This window comes from Podarcis filfolensis, assembly GCF_964270895.1.
Source record: "Podarcis filfolensis genome assembly, chromosome: 2".
Taxonomy (NCBI): Eukaryota; Metazoa; Chordata; class Lepidosauria; order Squamata; family Lacertidae; genus Podarcis; species Podarcis filfolensis.
In genome coordinates this window covers 13,194,211-13,211,664 of record NC_139605.1, presented here as the reverse complement: position 1 = coordinate 13,211,664, position 17,454 = coordinate 13,194,211, and the positions used below count along the sequence as shown (strand labels likewise).

General features: G+C 45.9%; 1 protein-coding gene across 2 annotated transcripts; it reads left to right on the top strand.

Moving 5' to 3' along the window:
• The first annotated feature begins 7,156 nt into the window (after positions 1 to 7,156).
• NFKBIL1 (NFKB inhibitor like 1) lies at positions 7,157 to 12,844 on the top strand. 2 transcript variants are annotated; one of them, XM_083602206.1, is made up of 5 exons: positions 7,157 to 7,267; positions 8,847 to 9,155; positions 10,919 to 11,031; positions 11,126 to 11,243; positions 12,210 to 12,844. In XM_083602206.1, the coding sequence occupies exons 2-5, from the start codon at positions 8,867 to 8,869 to the stop codon at positions 12,749 to 12,751; spliced, it is 1,062 nt and encodes a 353-aa protein (XP_083458332.1). In that variant the 5' UTR covers positions 7,157 to 7,267; positions 8,847 to 8,866; the 3' UTR covers positions 12,752 to 12,844. The 2 variants fall into 2 exon arrangements, with proteins under 2 accessions (XP_083458332.1, XP_083458331.1); XM_083602205.1 differs by having other exon boundaries at positions 10,919 to 11,043; positions 12,210 to 12,821.
• The last annotated feature ends 4,610 nt before the right edge of the window (positions 12,845 to 17,454 follow it).

The window sequence follows — 17,454 nt, the reverse complement described above, 5'->3', positions numbered from 1 at the left end:
TATTTGTCATTTTGCATGCATTATTCTCCGTGACGGACATTGAGCTGTGAAGGGCATGGAAGCCCCAGTCCCTGGGCGTCTAACCCATTCCTGCCCCCAAGCCCTCTTAGGTCCCAGAGGGCATTTCTCATGCGTTTTCAGTATATATCATAGAGTTGGAAAGGAACCCAAGGGTCATCTAGTCCAACCCCCTTTCAATGCAGGAATCCCAGCTGAAACATCCATGACAGATATTACAGCCATAAGGGGACTTGACTTTTAGAAGATTTTCTTCAGGAAGCTGGATCCTGCACGGTAACTTTTTCATTGACTCTATGGAGTCTCTATGTATTGTCTTGTCCAGGGGAAGTCCCCCTGGGCTACTCAAGACAGGCAATACTTGTGGTGGCTGAGCTCTTGGGTGAAGAGATTTGTGCTTCTCCAGTTCCCTTGCACATAATTTGAAGGTGTGCTGCAATTTGACCCTGTACCAACAAATGGGGCATGTCACTTGTCAGTCAAAAGCACAAGCAACTTGTCTTTCGCAACTCTTGCTGTGCGCTCTGTGTGTGTGTGTGTGCGTGCGCGCGCGTGTCTTTCCATCCATCCATCCCTTGGCTGCCCTTCCCCTGAGAGCTACACCCTGGATACCTGTTAGCCTTCCCCTAGCTACAAAAACATGGAAAACAAATAAGTATGTACTGGAGACAAAACAGCAAAATAACAGGTTGAACAGCTGCTCAGGTCATGACTCATTCAGCACTTGCTCAGTGCACCAGGAGGAGAAAGATCTGAGCTCCAGCCTCTGAGTGGTGAGATATGGAGCCTCCCAACAAACCTCCACACAAAGTAGCAAGGAGGCAGGACTGGCAGCCCAGATTGGTGCAGTATGTGTGTATGAATGAATGAATGAATGAATGAATGACAAACCTAAGGAGGCAGGAGGGAAAGGAAGGAAGAAGATGGGCATTTTCTTTTGTCCATGATAGGTGAGATGGTATTAGATGTAGGAGATATGTAATCAGAAACCTGGGATCCAATAAAGGATGATCTTACCTTGTCTAAAATATGACATCTCTGACAGATGTGTGGCCAGCCTTTTCTAGAAACTTTACAGGAGGTTCCTCAGCCCCTGGAGGCATTTTGTTTCAGTGCTGAACTGCTTGTGTTTGGGAGTATTGCCTTATTAAGGGTATAGGAAGAGGCTCTGCAGGCCAAAGGCCCATCTGGTTTAGCATCGTGTTCTCACAGTGGCCGACCAGATACCTGTGGGAAAACCCACAGGCAGGACCTGAATGCAGCAGTACACTCTCTCCCCCTGTATTCCCAGCAGCCACATTGGAGGTAAGATAGCTGTTATCACTAACAGCCACTGATATCATCATTCTCTGTGAATTTGTCTAAACTTACCAAGCTGCACCACTCTGACACTTTCTTTACAATTCGTTGCCCCAGCCCTCTTTCCTCACAGTTCAATGTTGTGCTTTACTACTCATTGATTCCGTTCGAAGGGGCTTACTCCCAGGTAAATGTGTGTAAGATTGCAGCCTCCAGCATCTTTTAATTGAACAATTAATGTTTTAATTTATTACCTCTCCTTCACCCTAAGGTCTCAGGGTGGGTTACAACTATCAAAACACAATTCAAAGTGTTGGTGCTGACCTTTAAAGCCCTAAACAGCCTCGGCCCAGTATACCTGAAGGAGCATCTCCACCCCCATCATTCATTTTTTTTTTAATAAATTTTTTATTGGTTTTTCAACACATATTAAAAGACAATACAACACAATACATCAACAAACAAACATATAAACACGTATAATTTCTTAACCTTTTTTTCCTTAAACCTTCTTTCAGCGACTTCCCCATACCTCCCCTTTCTGCATCTCTGTTTTAAATCTTTCCAGCAACCCCTAATTTCAATTACTTATAGCACTTTCTTTAAATCTTTTTTCTCATATCCAATTGTTTGTCACTGCAATTCTATTTTGCGTTACCCAAGACATTTTAACACTCATTAATTTTACAACAGTTCTTAAGATAAACTTTAAATTTCTTCCAATCTTCTTCCACCGTCTCTTTCCCTTGGTCACGGATTCTGCCAGTCATCTCAGCCAGTCCCATATAGTCTATCACCTTGGTCTGCCATTCTTCCAGTGTGGGTAGCTCTTGTGTCTTCCAATACTTTGCTAAGAGTACTCTTGCTGCTGTTGTAGCATACATAAAAAACGTCCTATCTTTCCTTGACACCAATTGGCCTACCATGCCCAGGAGGAAGGCTTCTGGTTTCTTCACGAAAGTGCATTTAAGCACCTTTTTCATTTCATTATAAATCATTTCCCAGAAGACCTTGATCCTTGGGCACGTCCACCAAAGGTGGTAGAAAGTACCTTCAGTTTCCTTACATTTCCAACATTTATTATTGGGCGTATGATAAATTTTTGCAAGCTTGACTGGGGTCATGTACCACCTATAGATCATTTTCATAATGTTCTCTCTTAAGGCATTACATGCCGTAAACTTTATACCGGTAGTCCATAACTGTTCCCAGTCAGCAAACATAATGTCATGACCAATGTCTTGTGCCCATTTAATCATAGCTGATTTAACCGTCTCATCCTGTGTATTCCATTTCAACAGCAAGTTATACATTCTTGACAGATTCTTAGTATTGGGTTCCAATAGCTCTGTTTCTAATTTTGACCTCTCCACCTGGAAGCCAATTTTCCTGTCCAGTTTGAAAACTTCATTTATCTGGTAATAATGAAGCCAGTCTCTTACTTTAGACTTCAATTTCTCATAGCTCTGCAATTTCACTTTTCCCTCCTCATGTTCTATAATTTCCCAATACTTTGGCCATTTGGATTCCATATTAAGTTTTTTCACTTCCTTAGCTTCCATTGGTGACAACCACCTAGGGGTTTTATTTTCCAACAAATCTTTGTACCGAATCCAAACATTGTATAGTGCTTTCCTAACAATATGGTTTTTGAAACCTTGGTGGGTTTTAACCTTGTCATACCATATATATGCATGCCAGCCAAATCTGTTATTGAACCCTTCCAAATCCAAAATGTCTGTGTTTTCAAGAAGCAGCCAGCTTTTCAGCCAGCAAAAAGCCGCTGATTCATAATACAGCTTTAAGTCCGGCAGGGCAAACCCCCCTCTTTCTTTTGCATCAGTTAGTATCTTAAATTTTATTCTGGGCTTTTTGCCCTGCCAGACAAATCTAGATATGTCTTTTTGCCACCTCTTGAAACAATCCATTTTATCCAAAATCTGCAATGTTTGAAACAAAAACAACATTCTCGGCAAGACATTCATCTTAATAACAGCGATTCGGCCTAACAAGGAAAGTCTCAAATTTGACCATACTTCTAAATCTTTCTTAACTTCTGACCAACATTTCTCATAGTTATCTTTAAATAAATTCACATTCTTAGAAGTCAAATTAATCCCCAGGTATTTCACCTTCTTTGCTACCATTAAACCAGTTTCACTCTGAAACTTCTCTCTTTCAACAACTGTTAGGTTTTTATCCAATACTTTCGTTTTCTGTTTGTTCAGCTTAAATCCTGCTACTTGACCAAATACTTGTATTAGCTCTAAAACTCTTCTCGTACTAGTGTCTGGCTCTTGTAAAGTTAATACTAGATCATCTGCAAACGCTCTCAATTTATATTGTTTAGCTCCGACCTGAATCCCTTTAACCAGCTGGTCCCCTCTGATCATATTTAATAAAACCTCCAAGACAGATATAAAAAGTAATGGGGATATTGGGCACCCCTGTCGTGTCCCTTTTTCAATAGCAAATTCTTCTGTTACCACATTATTTACAATCAGTTTTGCTTTTTGTTCAGAATAAATTGCACCTATACCATTTTCAAAACCTTGGCCTACCCCCATCCCTTGGAGATTCTTTTTCATAAAACTCCAAGAAATATTGTCAAAGGCTTTCTCCGCATCCACAAATATTAATACTGCCTTAGTATTAATATTAACTTCCAGCAACTCCATAATATCTATTATGTTTCTCACATTGTCTGACAAATGTCTTCCTGGAAGAAAGCCCGCTTGGTCTTTATGAATCTCCCCCACCAAAACTCTCTTCAATCTTTTTGCCAAAATGTCTGCAAAAATTTTGTAATCCACATTAAGCAATGATATAGGGCGGTAGTTCTTAACCTGGTTCTTCTCAGTCTCTGACTTTGGTATAAGTGTAATATACGCTTCTTTCCACGATTCAGGTGCCTTCCACCTCCATCATTCAACCCGGACACTGATGTCCAGTGTCAAGGGCCTTCTGGCGGTTCCCTCCCTGCGAGAAGTGAGGTTACAGGGAAGCAGGCAGAGGGCCTTCTTGGTAGTGGCACCCGCCCTGTGGAACGCCCTCCCATCAGATGTCAAGGAAATAAACAAGTACCTGACTTTTAGAAAACATCTGAAGGCAGCCCTGTTTAGGGAAGTTTTTAATGTTTGATGTTTTATCGTGCTTTTAATATTATGTGGGGAGCTGTGCAGAGTGGCTGGGGAAACCCAGCCAGGTGGGCAGGGTATAAATAATAAATTATTATTTATTATTATTAAAATACAACAATAAAAGTGGTTTAAAGCAACTTGGTCACACCTCAGGTGACAAAGGCCAGAGTAAAGAGGTGTGTGTTCATCATTAGCTGAAAGCTAGAGTGAAGGAAAGGCATGCCACAACTTAGGGGCTGCCACAGAGAAGGCCTTCCCCTGGGCCACGGCCACCCTGAGCTGCACGTAGCAGAACTACCAAGAGGGCCCTCTCTGACAATATGAACACTGGCAGGGTTTGTAGAGAAGGAGGCAGTCAAGTCTCAGAAAACCTCACCATTGTCTTTTCCGAAAACCAAGCAATGCCTTTAGACTCCCTTAGTGGACTTGCCTCTGAGATGCGGCACCTTTCAAATATGTAATGCATTTGTTAAGCTGTGGACCAGAGTCTACTTCCTCAGATGTGTAGACGTTATTCTGAGTTGTCAGATATATTAGAATTATATGAATAGGCCTAGAGAGAGAAAATGTGAGCAGTGAAGTCAGAGGGATATGAAATGCAGACTATGAAATTGCATAGAAGTAAATAATGGAAACTATATGCCTAGCAGTGTTGACAACACTGGGCCACAGGTTCCCCATCCCTGACATAAATGTCAGAACAGTTTTTCAGCCCTCTGTCATCTCTCCCCTTAGATCCCATTGTGCAAATCTGGAACCAACACCGCAGGTTTGTTTTGCACTGGGAAAAGATGGCCTTCAGTTTCTCGACTTTGCTATCTCTTTGAACCCAAACAGTGAGCTGTTCTCCTGCCTGAATCTTGCCTTGAATCAACTGAGCCTAGAGCCCCAATGCATAAGAAACAAGGCCCGGCTTACCATTGCTGCTGACTGCAAGCTGTTAGAGTGGATTTTTGGGAAGGGTGACTGTGAGATCACTGTCTTCTGCATCCAAGGGAAAGCCCAATATCATGTCTTTGTGGCCACATGGGATCAGTACCTGGCCTGCCTCTGCTCCCAGCCCCAGCCAGTGAGCCTGGGGAGTTTTCTTACCACCTGTAGCAAGCTGTGTTGCTGGAGTTCATCTAAGAAGGCCCCATCCTTGGCTTGCTTTGACAAAGCAGTGGAGTGTTTTGCCGTGGAGCCTAGCTCCATCAAGGAAGATGCCCGAATGCTGGTGGAATGTGATGGATGGGCAGTGAAATTTATCTCTGGCCAAGGTCTCAGTGAGATCTGTGTCTTCTCAAAGGATGGCGTGGCTGGCTATAACATCAATGAGAAGAGTGAGACGTCGTTCCTAGAGCGTCTCCAAGCAGGGATTGTCCAGCTGAACTTGGAGAACTTAAGGAAGGCAAGGGATGTGATGGAGTCAGCAGGGGGCAAGAAGTGTTTTGGCGTAGCTTTGTCCAAGTTACAGCAGGAGCCCTGGTGTGTCCAGAACAATGCCAAGATGGTGGTGGTTATGGGCAGCGAAGAAAGGATCATGTTGAGCTCTGGGAAAGGAGAGAACCAGATTGCGGTGACCATCTCTGAAAAAGGGATCTGCTATGAAGTGTCTACAAGGGGGTGGTGGGAGCTGGTAGCCAAGATGCTGAAAAAGATTCACTGAAGCCTGCGCCGGGGAACACCCTCCCACCAGATGTCAAGGAAATACAACAACTACAGTGGTACCCCGGGTTACATACGCTTCAGGTTACATACGCTTCAGGTTACAGACTCTGCTAACCCAGAAATAGTGCTTCAGGTTAAGAACTTTGCTTCAGGATGAGAACAGAAATCGTGCTCCGGCGGCGTGGCGGCAGCAGGAGGCCCCATTAGCTAAAATGGTGCTTCAGGTTAAGAACAGTTTCAGGTTAAGAACGGATCTCCAGAACAAATTCAGTACTAAACCCATGGTACCACTGTACAGTGTACGCTCGGGTTGTGAACGTGATCCATGCAGGATGCACGTTCGCAACCCACAGCAGCGCGTCTGTGGACTGGCGGGTCGCGATTTAGCGCTCCTGTGCGTGTGCGACCCCCAAAACCCGGAAGTAACCCGTTCGTACTTCCAGGTTTCGAAAAAACGCAGCCTGAAGCGTCTGTAACCCGAGGTATGACTGTATCTGACTTTTAGAAGACATCTGAAGGCAGCCCTGTTTAGGGAAGTTTTTAATGTTTGATGTTTTAGTGTGTTTTTAGTGTTCTGTTGGGAGCCGCCCAATGGCTGGAGAAACCCAACCAGATGGGTGGGGTATAAATAATAAAATTATTAATATTAATTTTGTCTCCCAAAACAGATGTCAAAAACAGAAATATTACTACTCCTAATACTAATGATAAATAATAGAGGTAAATATGAGGATTTATGTAACACTTTTCAGTCTTCAAAGCGCTACAATTATCACACTAGTCCTCCCAGCAGCATTGCCTGTCTGGCGCCCGCCAGATGTTTTGAACTACAACTCTCATCAGCCCCGGGCTGCCTCAAATGAACTGGAAAGTAGAGGAGACGACTCCATAGTACAGTGAGAAACCTATCAACAAGCTATGGGACTGTTCCGGAGGGCTAATTACTTTCTAGTCCTACCTCGCGGTTTCCTAGCCGGACTCCAATAGGCTGAGCACCAAGTACTGGCACGTGCGCGCGGACCACTTCGCTTTGGGCGGCTTCCTGAAGCCACATCCGCCCTCATCGGTCCCTTTCCGCCTCCCCTTCCGCCATGGATCAACACAGACCGGGAGGAATCCCTTCGTGCGCGAAACCTTGCAGTTGTCGGAGGGGTGTTTAGGTAATTATGATGGAGGGGGGGGGGTGAGAGCGGATCTCGCGTGAAGACAGGTTGCTGGGGGGAAATCACGGAATGGTAGAGTTGGATGGGGATCCCCAAGGGTCATCTAGTCCAACCCGCGCAAGGCAGGACTCAGCTAGATCATGGCCATTAAACCTCTGCTTAAAAATCCTCAAGGAAAGGACAGTGAGGTGGGGAGAGGGGCTGCTGCCCTCAGGTCCTGATTGTGGGCTTCTCCCCATGGGGACATTTTGCTGGACGCCGTAAGGGCAGGACGCTGGAATAGATGGACCTGATCCCGCAGGGCTCTTAAAGGTAAAGGGACCCCTGACCATTAGGTCCAGTCATGGCCGACTCTGGGGTTGCGGCGCTCATCTCCCTTTATTGGCCGAGGGAGCCGGCGTACAGCTTCCGGGTCATGTGGCCAGCATGACTAAGCCACTTCTGGCGAACCAGAGCAGCGCACGGAAATGCCGTTTACCTTCCCGCCGGAGCGGTACCTATTTATCTACTTGCACTTTGACATGCTTTAGAACTGCTAGGTTGGCAGGAGCAGAGACGGGGATTCGAACCGCCGACCTTCTGATCGGCAAGTCTTAGGCTTTAAAAAGATCCCCCACCAGCAATGGGTAATGTTTGCCTCTCTATAAGCCACCTGGCTTTCCCAGCTTTCCCAAAGGAGTGGAAGATTTCTGGATGCCAACAGGTAAGGCGTTGTGGAGATGTGAAGTGCCTACAGAAAAACTATTTTTCTTCCCTAACACTCTGTGTGTGTTTGTGAGTGAGTGTCCTCACACATTAGGTAAATAGATAGTATCAGGTGTCAAACACAAGGATAATGAGCTAGGTCTTTGGTATAAAACCCAACAGGAGGGCAATTTGATTTTTAAGGGGGGCAATTTGAGAATGAGTTATTAACAGTGACTTCGTTTGCATTTTCCATTTCTTATGGTTCTAGGGGCCTCATATACAGCATATAAATATATATTGTGACATACATTCATTTTTCATTTCATTTTTTTTATTTGTATACCGTCTTTCTATCTTACAATATTCACGGCGGTTTACAAGCTGAGAAAACAAAAAATGTACAACTTATAACAATCTAATGCAATACAAAAATGTGATAATAAAACAAGACTTTAAAATAAGCAACCTACATCAAAAAGTAACATTCGACAATTATTAGAATAGTACAAAATAATAATATCAACATATAAAAGTTAAACAGAAATCCACTCAACAGTTACAATAAAAAATTTCTAAACTTCTAATTTCTAATACACAAGCAATGTGGATGCCATGTTCTTTGGAAACTTGTTTAGACCAAGTTAATAGCCTTTTCAGCTTCCTCCACATGTGTAGGAGTTCTTTTTTTTAATAATAAGAATTATATGTTACTGGGGGGGAGTAATCAAGATTTTAGAGACGCTTAGGTGGGGAATGGCCAAAATAAGGTTGGGAACCACTGGTATGAAACAAAGGTCATACAGCGAAGGTGAGCAAAGCAGAGATGGAGGTGTGTGGTCAGAACCTAGGGGGAGGGCGCTGGGTACTGATCCTGCATCTCCCCCCACAGCGTCACGTCCTTTCCACCACATGCCCGCTCCCATGGCGTCAAGGTACCAGCGTCGCCTGTGGCGCTACGTCGATTCCAGCCGCCGCCGCAAACTGCGCAGGCTCCTGCAACACCACGGGGAAGCCTTGGACCTGGGTGAGGCGGCCGGGCGCAAGCTCCGAACGCCCCTTCATCAGTGTTGTGCCCGGCAAGACCACAAAACTGCCATCCTCTTGCTGAAGCACGGAGCGGACCCCTCCGTTCCGGACCGGCGTGGGGACACAGCTCTGCATGTGGCTGCCCGACAGGTGGCCCGCAAGGGAGGCACAGGTGAGGCACAGCCTTCAAGTAGATCCTTGGTCAGCTTATGGACATGCTAAGTCCTTTGCACATGGGGCTCTGTGGTTGTCTGCTGTGGGTGGAAGAGATGGAATATGGAAGGGTGGAGGTGGAAGGGATCTGTATGGTTTTCTGAGCCAACTCCCTGACAGGGCAGGAAATCTACTGCCGCAGCATCCCTGATTGGTTGGATAATAGCGTCCCTGATAGGTAGGACTACGGCGTCCATGGCAGGCTGTAAAATATTAATCAGCCTTATAAAACTTATAACACTTAAAAGGTAAAGGGACCCCTGACCATTAGGTCCAGTCGTGACCGACTCTGAGGTTGCGGCGCTCATCTTGCTTTATTGGCCAAGGGAGCCAGCGTACAGCTTCCGGGTCATGTGGCCAGCATGACTAAGCCGCTTCTGGCGAACCAGAGCAGCACATGGAAATGCCGTTTACCTTCCCGCCGGAGCGGTACCTATTTATCTACTTGCACTCTGACGTGTTTTCGAACTGCTAGGTTGGCAGGAGCAGGGACCGAGCAACGGGAGCTCACCCCGTCGCGGGGATTCGAACCGCTGACCTTCTGATCGGCAAGTCCTAGGCTCTGTGGTTTAACCCACAGCGCCACCCACGTCCCTTTTATAACACTTAAGAACAGTTTAAAACACACACACACACACACACACACACACAATAAACAACACCCACACAAGTTAAAACCTTGCTGTGAGGATGAAATGGGGAGGAGAACTGTGTACTCCACCTTGAGCTGTTTGTGGAAAGGTGGACTATAAAATTTAAGTATTTATTTATTTATTTATCTATATATATATATATACATACATGGGTGTAGCCAAAGGGGGGGGGGCAGGGAGAGGCAGCTGCCCCGCAATCAATAAAAATACATAGCTAACTAAGGTCCCCCCTGTCAGGCCTGGTCGTTGTCCTCTTCAGATCACCACACAAACACTTCTTGTTCTTTTATAAAACTTTTTATTGCGTATTAACAAAACCATCTTATAAACGGTTCTTAAATATTAGTCCTCAAAGTCACTTATTTCAGATACCTTCTGAGCTCTGCTTCTCCGTGACCAGCCACTCGCAAAATGGCAAAGGCACCCTTCCCTTCCCTTTCCTGCTCTTTTTTCTAACCTCCTGGCTAGAGCTGGCTTGTATCTCCCCTCCTCTGAATCTGAGCTAGAACTGAACCCTTGCCTTTCCTGGGAACAGCCGGTCCCTCCCTGTTGTTCCTCTTGCTCTCTTCTATTAGATTCACTGCTCTCCTTCCCCCCTTGGGGAATGCTTTCTGAGAAACTGGAAACTTCTAACTCTTCCCTGACACCCCCCCCACACAAAATGCCTGCCCCCCCAAAAAAATCCTGACTATGCCTATGTACAGTAGTACCTCGGGTTAAGAACTTAATTCGTTCTGGAAGTCCGTTCTTAACCTGAAATTGTTCTTAACCTGAGGTACCACTTTAGCTAATGGGGCCTCCCGCTGCCGCCGCACCGCAATTTCTGTTCTCATCCTGAAGCAAAGTTCTTAACCCGAGGTACTATTTCTGGGTTAGCAGTGTCTGTAACCTGAAGCGCCTGTAACCTGAGGTACCACTGTATATATAAAAAGGCCTGGATTTCCTGTCAGCAGCACATATTGCAGCCATTAGAGGGCACTGGAGGGAGGGTTTGCCTGATGCTGTTAGGTCGGTTGCCATTCATTAATCTCGTTTTTGGGGGTTTTTTTTGTTCTTCCCCTTCCCCCAGTCTACGAAGACCTGTTTTCGCCCTTGCGAAACCGTTGCCCCTCTGCGATGAGCATCAGGAACAGAGATGGGAAGACGCCAGGAGAACTCCTGAGGGAAGAGGAAGAGAAATGGGTACCGGCGTGGGTCCGTGGGGGAAGGATAAGGTTGGGTTCCAGGTGCTTCCTGACCAGACTGGATGCTGATACCTTCCATAACTTTTTTGCAGTGCTCTCAGGAGGCGTCTGAGGAAGACAAGGCAGAGGGTGACGCAGAGAGGGAATGGCGCCGCAAACTCCTCGGCGAATGGGAGGACGAGTTTCAGGAGATGGGCTGGCAATACGAAGGTGAAGCTCAGCCTCGCTGAGTCAAAAGTTCTGTGAGAGCCAATGTAGTGGTTAGAGTGTTGAATTAGGCCCCGGCAGACCTGGGTGCAAATCCACCGCCCCTCAATTTAACCTACCCTGCAGAGCTGCTGTAAGGATAAAATGGGGAGGGGGAGAGCCATATGCCTCCTTCAGCTGCTTGCAGGACAGGTGGGATATAGATTTTATTTATTATTATTATTTGCACTAGGTTTGTCCTGCTTATTTTTTAGTGCCAGAGCAAAGTAATAAAAATAAACATAGGCCTGAACAAAAATTCATCATCAGCATCATAAACTTTATTGCACTAGCCAAAGGCCATGGCATCATTCACAAAGGAAACAAAAAGAAAAACAACAATAACCATAGAAACCATTAATAATAATAATAATAATAGTAGTAGTAGTAGTAGTTATTTATTTTATTTATTCCCCCACCCTCCCCGGCCAGAGCTGGGCTCACGGTGGCTGACACCAGTAAAATTACAGTAAAAACATAATAGGGAAAAAACCAATTTAAAATACAGCTTAAAATGCAATTTAAAATGCAGCCTCATTTTAAAAGTAGCCCATAGATCAAAACCATAAGGGGCAGGAAACATAAGGGTCAGACTGAGTCCAAACCAAAGGCCAGGCGGAACAGTTCTGTCTTGCAGGCCCTATCCACAAGCACAATTTAAAGGCCGTAGAATATTAATCAGCTTCAGCCAAATTTGTTATATGGTATCTTCCGATCCTTTCCATAATTGCCATTTTGTCTGAGAATTGTCATCCTAGAAATTTAAATAAGTTCTCTTCCTCCTCCTTGGTTCACACAGCTGTTATGAGGAATCCGATGATGTGTCTGGCCAACTGCTGTCCGTGTGCCATGTTCAGCTGGGTGTATAACGGGTGAGACGATCCTTTAAGTTGTATTCTCAAATTCCTCTTCCCTTTTCGCCCTTCCCAGAGGATTTCTACAGCGCTGGCCCAGACACGGAAACCTACGAGGACTGGGCCGACCGCATCGCTCGAGAATACAGGCAGAGGCGCAGCCGGGACAACGAATGCCTTCGCCAGAGGCCTAAAGCGGAAGCACAGAGGCCTCGGCCTAAATTGGGGAGCGTCCGTGAGGAGGAACACCTGCTCTACCAAAAGCGGGCCCGAGCCAAGGAAAAGGAACTGAGGGAAGCCAAGAAGCTGCGCTACGAGGAAGGCTGCAGCCGGGTCTTCTCCGCCGACGGTTCGCGTCTTTTGAGATACATGGACATTCCCTGGCCATGCCCGGCTGGGACGCCAGAGGAGATGGCCGCCGTGGCACTCCACGGCATGGAGCCTTCCGACAAAGCGGCTTACCGGCGCTTCCTGTGGCGCCAGCAGGCCCTCTGGCACCCGGACAAGTTTGCCCAACGCTGCGGTGCGCGCTTGGCAGAACAGGATCGCCGCCGGATATTGGACACTGTCACGGCGCTGTCCCAAGCGTTCAACCGGCTAGCAGAAGCTTGCAAATAACTCTCTCTCTCTCTCTCTCTCTCTCTCTCTCTCTCTCTCTCTCTCTCTCTGTCCTTGGCTGTCTGTGAATAAAGGTGTGGTTTTTTTGCCTTTTTCAAGAGGACGGAATCGTGCTGGATTGTGTTAAGGGCAGAAAGGGCTTTTTGCCTTTTTCACCCACCCCGTTCAAGATGTAAAATGAAGTGGTTTCTCTGCGAGGCTCTTGGGGGTTCTTTCTAGAGAAGCACAGAGATAAGTGGCTCTGTCGGGCCTTTTCTGTCTTGAAAGCAACCTCCTTTGGAGACCAAAGCTATATAAGAATTTGTTTAAACCAGCCTTTGCCCGCTTGGCACCCTCTGGATGTTTTGGAATTGTAGTCCAGAACATCTGGAGGGTGCCATGTTGGCAAAGGCTGGTTTTCAATACATGTTCATGCCCTCTTTGGTCCTTTGCTGGGTTAATAGTTTCAGTTTATGGATTTGTCATAGCAAATACAACCCTACAAACTAAAAAAAATGTTGAAAGCAGCCAAAACAACAGTACAGACACACACAAGTGTGTGCTCTGCTTGCGTGCGGCGCTGGGATATAATTCTAATTCAGACCCAGAAATGGCAGGGAGCTAGGGAGTCCTTGTGACTCGTGAGGAAACCCTTCCCAAAGCCCAAACAGAATGTCAGTGAGGGCGACGGAAGCCCCTAAGAGACCGGAGGCACAGCGGGGCCTTGTTTATGCTGCTCATCCTCTCCAGAGCTTCAATTCTAGTTATTGATATTTTAGGATACAGTATTTTGGGACGCGGGTGGCGCTGTGGGTTAAACCACAGAGCCCAGGACTTGCCAATCAGAAGGTCAGCGGTTCGAATCCCTGCCACGGGGTGAGTTCCCATTGCTCGGTCCCTGCTCCTGCCAACCTAGCAGTTCGAAAGCACATCAAAGTGCAAGTAGATAAATAGGTACCGCTCCGGCGGGAAGGTAAACGGCGTTTCCGTGTGCTGCTCTGGTTCGCCAGAAGTGGCTTAGTCATGCTGGCCACATGACCCGGAAGCTGTACACCGGCTCCCTCGGCCAATAAAGCAAGATGAGTACTGCAACCCCAGAGTCGGCCACGACTGGACCTAATGGCCAGGGGTCCCTTTACCTTTACCTATTTTGGGTATGGATTGCAGAGAGAGAGAAAAGCAGAAAGGTGTTTAAAGGGGGTTTAGAGGGCGCTCCCCACTTCACAAGATATCACTTAAGCGCACGTGGCCCAGAACGTAACCCCCTGCATAACTGGGGAGTCACATTTTATCACACTCTTGGCTGTACCAATCACCACTGCATTTCCGTCCCAAAATGCTCACATTCGTGTTTAAAACCCTAAGTGACTCGGGGCCCCAAATATATGAAAGGGTGCCTCCATCCATACAGACTATCTCAAGATACGCAGAGGAGGGCCTCTTGGTAGTTTCGCCGCCTGCAGGAGTTCAGGGTGGGTGGGTGGCCCAGGACAGGGCCTTCTCTGTGGCAGCCCCCAAGCAGTGGAATTCCCTTCCCACAGAGATGTGTCCAGCACTTCCATTACGCAGCGTTCATTGCATGCTGGAAGACACATTTCCCTCCTGCTTTTGATAGCTAAGAGATTAGGGTTGCCGTACATCTGGATTTTCTCGGAAATAAAGGTAAAAAGGTAAAAGACCCCTGGACGTTTAAGTGGAGTCAAAGGTGACTATGGGATTGTGGCGCTCATCTCGCTTTTCAGGTTGAAGGAGCTGCCGTTTGTCCACAGACAGCTTTCTGGGTCATGTGGCCAGCATGACTAAACCGCTACTGGCGTACAGAGAACCAGAGCACTTGGAAGCACCATTTACCTTCCCGCCACAGCTGTACCTATTTATCTACTTGCACTGGTGTGCTTTCGAACTGCTAGGTTGGCAGGAGCTGGGACAGAGCAAAGGAAGCTCACCCCGTCGCAGGGATTCGAACCGTCAACCTTCCGATCAGCAAGCCCAAGAGGCTCTCTAGTTTAGACCACAGGGCCACCTGCATCCCTTTTCCTGGAAAGAGCCTGGATTCGGTCATCTGAAACGGTGTCCGGGCAGGAAATCACTGAAATGTCCAAGAAAATCTCGGCTTATGGCAACCCATGTCAGCAGCCTCAAATCTGGCGAAATTCATTAAAAATAGATTTTACAAAAACAGTTCAACGACTATGCCAAAAAAAGGTGTCTGGATCTTCACTTTTTTGATACCGCAACCCTATAAGAGGCATATTTTTATTTTTAATATTAATTTTTATTAGTTTTCCAAATTTTAACAAACCCATCCAAATTATTTAAATTTAATACATTTTCCTCCAGAAAATAATTAAGTTTCCCACTCCCGTTACAAACATATGTTCGTTACATTCCTGATGTTACCGCTTCATTCTTCTTTAATCATATTTTCAGAACCCACGCTAGTCTTTTGACTGTAATTAACTTATGGTCTGTGTGTATGGTTTGGGAGCTGCACGGTCAGGGGAAAAACAATGCTGTCCAGGGTTGTAAAGACTTCAGAGAGAATAACTGGGTGCACTCTTCCCACCTTGGATCAAATCTATGCTTCCAGGTGTCAAGGAAGCTGCAGAGATAGCGCAGGATAGTGCGCACCCCAGAAATTATCTCTTTCAGCTTCTGCCTTCTGGAAGAAGGTATAGGGTTATAAAGACTAGGACTAGCCGCCTGAGAAACAGTTTCTATCCAAATGCGATTTTGGTTTTAAACGCAGTGTAAGGTACTCTCTGTGGGAGTATATTGTATTTAATTACGGGGTATCAGAGATTTTAGGGGGTTAACCAGGCTGGGATAGCAGGCTTGTTGGTTTTTGAACGTCTGATGTAGATTTTTTTCAGTTTCATTGTTCTTTATGGGACAATGACAATAAAGATACAGTGGTACCTTGGGTTAAGAACTTAATTCGTTCCGGAGGTCCGTTCTTAACCTGAAACTGTTCTTAACCTGAAGCACCACTTTAGCTAATGGGGCCTCCCGCTGCCGCCGTGCGATTTCTGTTCTGAAGCAAAGTTCTTAACCCGAGGTACTATTTCTGGGTTAGCGGAGTCTGTAACTTGAAGCGTATGTAACCCGAGGTACCACTGTAATTGTAATGTGCTGCTTGAAGTCTTTCAGATAAAGAAAAGAGGACTTCCCCCAGCCCCTGAATTTCAGAGCTGGGAGAGCATCTCATCAGCAAAGTTTCCGTAGCCGAAAAGCCCTCTCCCCAGTTTCTGATGGGGGTGCCTGGAAAATATGCTAATCTGAATAACCAGGCAGCCTCATGGGGGAGAATCGGTCCTTTGGAGACATGAGTCATTTAGTCCATCATCCTGTTCTCACAGGGGCCAACGAGATGCCTGTGGGAAACGCTCAGGCAGGACCCGAGTTCAAGAGCACCCTCCCTAATAATAATAATAATAATAATAATAATAATAATAATAATAATTTTTATTTATACCCCGCCCTCCCCAACCAGAGCTCAGGGCAGCTAACATCAGTAAAATTTCAGTAAAAATATAATAAGGAAGAAAAAAACCCAATTTAAAATACAGGTTAAAATGCAATTTAAAATGCAGCCTCATTTTAAAAGTCAAAACCATAAGGGGAGGGAAACATATAAGGGTCAGACTGAGTCCAAACCAAAGGCCAAGCAGAACAGCTCTGTCTTGCAGGCCCTGCAGAAAGATGTCAAGTCCCGCAGGGCCCTAGTCTCTTGTGACAGAGCGTTCCACCAAGTGGGGGCCAGTACTGAAAAGGCCCTGGCCCTAGTTGAGACCAATCGAACCACCTTGTGACTTAGGACCTCCAGAATGTTGTCATTTGTGGACCTTAAGGTCCTCCGTGGGGCATACCAGGAGAGGCGGGGTGGGGAATTTGTACTCTGCCAGACATTGTCGGACTACGGTTCCCATCACTTTCAACCGTTGGTTGTGCTGGCGGGAGCTGGAGTTCAGCCTCATCTGACTTGTGACAGGTTTCCTCATCGCTGCAGAAGAGCAGCACCAGTAAGTCACACTACTGCTCAGGCTGCTTTGGAAGAAATGACTGCAGGAAAAACCCCCGTTCTCAAAATTCTCCACAATGTGCAGATGGTTGCTTTTAAAAAGTAGAGGGCTTTGCCTCCGGCCACCTCCAGCATAAGACGGTTTCAACAGTACTGCAGCAAAATGTTGCAACATGGAGCGCTGTTCGTAAAGTAGCCCAGATTTTCCTATTCCATCCCCTACCCATTCCATTTATTAGTTGGTTCTCCCCGCCCCCCCCCCCCAAAGAAAAACACACGTCCCATGCCTACTGAGCACACTCTGTTCTCTTTGGTCTGTTTTGGATTTTCTCTCTCCCCATAGGGTTTCCCCCTAAATATTTGTTGTACTTTTGGAAAGCTCTGGGTTTCCCCCGCTACCTAGTCTACGTGAACGGTGCCATTTTTACTACATTAGCTGAAGTACAAAAATAATTTTGCCTCATTTCTGAACCTTTTCAGACTCTACGGTATCTTTTTGTAAAAAATAAAAATCATTTTTACATGATTTTACAATACAGAATTAGAAAGAATTATATATATATATATATATATATATATATATATATACATATCCATATACAGAGATTCCTCCACATCTCAGGACTTCTCCCACCTCCTCCCTGGAGTCCCATTTTAAACATTTAAAACTGCATCTTCTTCCAGCTTTTAACTATTGTATCAA